We start from the raw sequence: 5,420 nt of genomic DNA, 5'->3' as shown, positions 1-5,420 counted from the left end.
CCACAGGGCTGGACGGCTGTGAGGGGCGATTTTCTAACCCCGCTGCACAACCTGCCCTTTCTGGACTGTGATTTTCTATGATTTCATTTTCCTCTTTGAGTGTGGGTGGATATTAGGCGGCGCACAACCACTTTCACTCTTCATCTTTGCATTTTTAAAAAAAAATATATTTTTATTTATTGATTTTAGAGAGAGAGGAAGGAAATGAGAGAGAGAGCAATGGTTTGTTGCTCACTTGTGTATGCATTCATCGGTTGTTTTCTTGCATGTGCCCTGACCAGAGAGCAAGTCCTGAAACCTTCGCTATCCCGCGGACCGTCTAAGCCACTGAGCTACCCCGCCAGGGCTCATTCGCCATCTTTTCAGAGAACACATACTGGTACTGAAACTGTCCAAAATATCTTAGGCAGGTTTGTGGTCACAGGCCTTTTAAACGCCGCCAGAGCGGAGCCTCTCGCTGCAGCCTTCCCCGAGCCGAGCAGCATGAGCCATTTGCAGAACTTACTGTTGGATTCCCTCCTGGGCACGAAGCACGTGGACAGCGCAGCCCTCATCAAGCTCCAGGAGCGGAGCCTGTGTGTGGCGTCACCAGGGTTTGGCGTAAGAAAAATAAGTTTGGGAATAAAGCTTAAAAAAAACAACAAAAAGTTGGGGCATAAGAGTTTTAAACAAACCTTCTGTAAAGAGCCCTAGTAAACATTTTAGGTTTCCAGGCCTTTTGGTTTGTGTCTCAACTACACAGCTACTCTGCAGGTGTCATGGGAAGTAGCCATAGACAATGCCTGAAAGAATGGGTACGACTGTGTTCCAATAAAACTTTATTTATGGACACTGACATTTTAATTTCAAGTCATTTCTACACATAACAAAATATTATTCTTTTGACCCCCCCCCCCCAGCACCATTCTTAGCTTGCAGGAATTCAGAACCAGGTAGCGGGCCCGCCGTGGACAGCCGGCCATCGTTTGCTGACTCCCGGTCCACTTCACCTCTGCAGATAATGCCCAGTGACGTCCGCATACTGGTGAATGGGTTCGCCAAGAATCCTTTGCAGGCCAGAAGAGAAGGGCTGTATTTCATGGAAAAGGACTACAAGTGTGTCCGGGCAGATGATTATTCTCTCTACGCTAAGAATGTGAGTATTCAAGGTTTGAAAACAGCGGGGTAAAAACCATCAGGAAAGAAGCTGACTTCAGTTTTCTGTGTCTCTTCTGATCCCATCTATAAAACAGACTAAGCCCACTGTTGCAAAGGCAATGCTTGAGACGGCAGCCCAGTGCCAGGGGAGCACATGCAAAAAAAAGTACTAACAGGCAGCCTGGTTTTGAGGAGTATGTGTTCCTGAACCTATCAACTAACCCTTGCCCGAGCTGTCTCTCTCCACTATAGTCCATTCTTCATATTCTGCATCCTCCTTAAAAAAAAAAAAGTGAGATTACCCCATGCTTAAAACCTCTCTTGCCTTTTTGTTGCTTATAAGTAACTAAGGAGGTGAAATCACGTTAACTGGAAGCCCTATATTATGGATTAGGCGCACTTCATGCACATCATAAACTAAGTAGCTTCATTTTACAGATGAGGAAACTGAGGCTAAAAACAAGGTGAAATAACTCTTTCATAGTCGTGCAGCAGAAAACGGAGGTGCTGGGATTCAAGCCAGGGCTGTCCAATTCCAAAATGTATTGCCTTTCTCACTGGGATAGGGGTATATTGGGGAACTTTTACAAAACACCCATGCTGTATTACAACAGGTTTTTGTTTTGTTTTGTTTTTTTAAAATATATCTTTGTTGATTTCAGAGAGAGGAAGGGAGAGGGAGAGAGAAATAGAAACATTGATGATGAGAGAGTCATTGATCGGCTGCCTCCTGCACGCCCCCGACTGAGGATCGAGCCCGAAACCTGGGCATGTGCCCTGACTGGGAATCGAACCCTGACCGCCTGGATCCTAGGTTGATGCTCAACAGCTGAGCTACGCCCGGCCGGGCTTACAACAGTCTTAAACTTTTTGAGTAAAGACAGCTAAGTTAGTGGGACACAGTAGAGAGTCCAAAAACAAATGTATGAATTTATGGAAGTCAGAAAATGGTGAAAAATACGGCTGGAGGGTAACTCCTGTGATTAGAACCAGTTTTATTCTTACGCAGGAAAACACCGGTGTGATTATTGTGAAGACCAACCTGTATCTTGTGGTGGCAACTTACACTGAGGGCATGTATCCTAGTGTCTGTGTGGAAGCCACGGAGAAGCTGGGTAAGTTTGCCTTTGTTCCCTGTGGCAGTGGAGTCTTCTGGCTGCGACTGAGACCAAATGAGCTGGGGCAGAAAGTAGGAACCGACTGGAAGGATACTGAGGATATTTATAGAACCACTGGGAGGATGGAGTCCAGCTGAGCCACAGGGCAAACAGGAGCACTGCTAGAACTTTTCTCTGTCTCTCCTGAGAGGGTCAGGTTTGTTCTGTCCCCTTGCAAACTCCCCCTTTTCCTGGCTGGTGTCATGGCCAAGCCTCACATGCCACCTCTGACCGATTTGACCAGCCTTGGATCGTGTGGAGGAGGGAGGCAACGGGTTAAAAAAACAAGAGAGGTAGCTGCTGGGGGCCCCACCCTATAAAGGAACCTTTTACAGAAAAAGAAATTACTGTGAGCCAGGCACGCAGCTTGTTGGTATCGGCTGCGGTCTCCTTCCATGTCTATACATTTTTGAATAAAGATCTAATATAGAACTGGGAGGTTATATCTTTTAGAGTTGAGCTTAATAAGTGATAAAAATTGTATTTGTGTTTCGATTTTTAATCTAACTTGAAATTTCTGAAAGTTTTTGGAATTGCTTGACCACTTTTTTAAAATAGTAGAAGCCTCTGCTTCTACTCGGAAGGAAAGCAGCAATTCCTTCATCCTTTCAGCACATCCTCACGGGTGGTCTACGATGTGCGCTGCACTGTCCCAGTAAACTGGGAAACCAAGGATCGAGATGCGTTCTCTGCCTCCGGCCTCTGCACACCATACCCTATCTTCCTGAAATGCTCTCCTTTTCTGTTCCTGCCCCTTCACATCCAGTTGGCAAATTCCTCAGAACCACTGAAGACCCAAGTCGATCTCAGGCATCTTCCCACTGTGCTATGTGTTCTGTGCATCCCTTTATTATTACTCCACTGTAGTCCTTTGTTTACCTAGACTGTGAGCCCCTAGAAGGTAAGACCTGTGTTCTGATCATTCCCCTTTCTCCAGTACTTAAGATGGGATCAATTGTCAAGTAGGCAGTTAATACGTATTTGATGAACAAATAAATGAATGGCCCCTGCCTAAAAGAATCTGGGGAGCTCCAGAGAGTTGAATCTTAAAGGATTAATTGAGAAATTGGTAACATCACAGAAACTATAGATTCTTTTTTTTTTAGGTTCTCACTGCCCTAAGTATTTTTTAATACTCCCCCTGTCCTATTGTGTATGCCTATCACACAAAAAATGGCACAGAGAAATCATCACAAATAATACATGGAACAAATCTGATACCTCTCTGAGGCTTCAGAAGGAACAGTTCTAGGACATGCAATAGTGTTGCATCACTGACAAAGCATGTCACTGAAGTGAACACACTTCAAGGATATGACATTAAAACTACTGGAAGAATCAAAATGTAATGGTCTGACGCAACTGAAACACTGACCACAATTCTAAAGAAGGTATATTTTGCAGGATGAAATTCTTCTTTAAAAATTTTATTAGAAATTACATATTCTTGCTTAGAGCCAGAAGAAAACAAACACACAAACAAACTCTGAAGAATGTGTGTACTAGTTAGAAGGGGATGCTGACATCATGCCACTAAGACCCACTGCTCTGGGGAGGGACGGGCTGTTTTGGAAGCGGTTGGATGCTCATGAGGGATGGATAAAGCTGATACCCACTCAAGAGCCGGTTACATGTCTCATTACTTCTATCTCCTTCACTTGTTTTTAAATTATTTTTCTCCATCAAAAAATTATACGATAATTATAGAAAATTTGGGAAGTAAAGAATTATGACTGTTTAAAATTTTTTATTATGAAAGATTCTAGGAACATAATTGATGTTTTTATATCTCTATCTCCCCAGCTAGACAACGGAACTCCTTGGAGGGCGGGGACTGGGCCTGACCAGTCCTCCTTGTGTCTCGAGTCCCTAGCCCAGTACCTAGCACCTGGTCGTCACTCGCCAGTGTTTACGGAATAAACAAATGAATGAATGGATCATATTGTGGTGATAATTTGCTGCTCAAGAATAATAACCATGTTCTGTTTCTTTCAGGAGAATATCTAAGAAGAAAAGGAAATTAAGTCATCGGAAGACTGTGAAAGACAGCTTTTATTATTTTAGAAGAAAACTGTAGATCCTAAAAGATGCCTTCTTTTGTTGTTGAAAAACAATAGTGCAGAAGATGCTGAAAAGAAAGAATGAGTTAATAAAGCAATGTTTATTTCAAAAGGTCTTCTGAAATTGGAATTATTTGATCAACTTATTTTTTTTTTAAGTGCTGGTCATTGACATGAGTGTGAGAACTCATAGTTTCACAGGGCATATCTGTCGGGAGCAATTATACTATTGTCTCTCTCTCTATATATATAACAATTGTTTATTCTTAATTGTGGTAAAATAGGTATAATATAAAATTTACCATCTTAACTACTTTAAGTGCCCAGCTCAGTGGCATTAATTTAAGTAACTCACACTGTTGTGCAAACATCGCCAGCTATTCATCTCCAGAACTCTTTTCTTATGGCAAAACTGGAACCCTGTACCCATCAAACACTGACTCCCCAGGCCCCTCTCCCTCCAGCCCCTGGCAGCCCCTCTCCCACTTTCTGCCTCTGAATTTGACTGCTCTAGGCGCCTCACATAAACGGAATCATACAATATTTGCCCTTTTGTGTCTGCTTATCACTTCATATGTACTCATGTTTTATCCATGTTGTACTGTGTTCATAGTTTACCCATGTATTCATGGTTTATGTATACATGGTTTATCCGTGTTGTACTATGCATCAAAATATATTCATATACACGTGAAGTTGACTTCAAATAATTGTGCATGGATGCACATTTCTCTGTTTTCAGCATGTGCCTAGTTTTTGAAACAGGGCCCCTCACCCTGCTGTACCAGCACTGTGAGGTCCTCATACCAGGTTAGCAGCGGCTTCATAGTTGAGGCTGAAAGTCCAGTCACCCGATAGAGGGCCTGGGAAGCACTGGGTAGGAGGCCTGTGCCCGTCCGCACCCCGCTGGCCCGCAGCCGCCCCAGCCTCTCAGTCAGGCTGAGCCGCTCTCTGGGAGGGAGCCCTGCAGCGGGAGGGGCCCTGCCTTCAGCTCATTCCTCCCACCCCACGGAGGCGGCCAACCGCCACGATGCGAGGGGCCTGAGAAGACTCCTGCAGGGAGCTC

The 5,420-nt window shown here is 44.1% G+C and overlaps 1 protein-coding gene across 1 annotated transcript; it reads left to right on the top strand.

Moving 5' to 3' along the window:
• The first annotated feature begins 412 nt into the window (after positions 1–412).
• PFN4 (profilin family member 4) lies at positions 413–4,462 on the top strand. Its single transcript, XM_081156471.1, has 4 exons — positions 413–600; positions 998–1,135; positions 2,147–2,252; positions 4,290–4,462. The coding sequence occupies exons 1-4, from the start codon at positions 484–486 to the stop codon at positions 4,316–4,318; spliced, it is 390 nt and encodes a 129-aa protein (XP_081012597.1). The 5' UTR covers positions 413–483; the 3' UTR covers positions 4,319–4,462.
• Positions 4,463–5,420: the final 958 nt, after the last annotated feature.

Source organism: Miniopterus schreibersii, assembly GCF_964146895.1.
Source record: "Miniopterus schreibersii genome assembly, chromosome: 13".
NCBI classification, from domain to species: Eukaryota; Metazoa; Chordata; class Mammalia; order Chiroptera; family Miniopteridae; genus Miniopterus; species Miniopterus schreibersii.
This window is presented reverse-complemented; position numbering and strand designations above follow the sequence as displayed.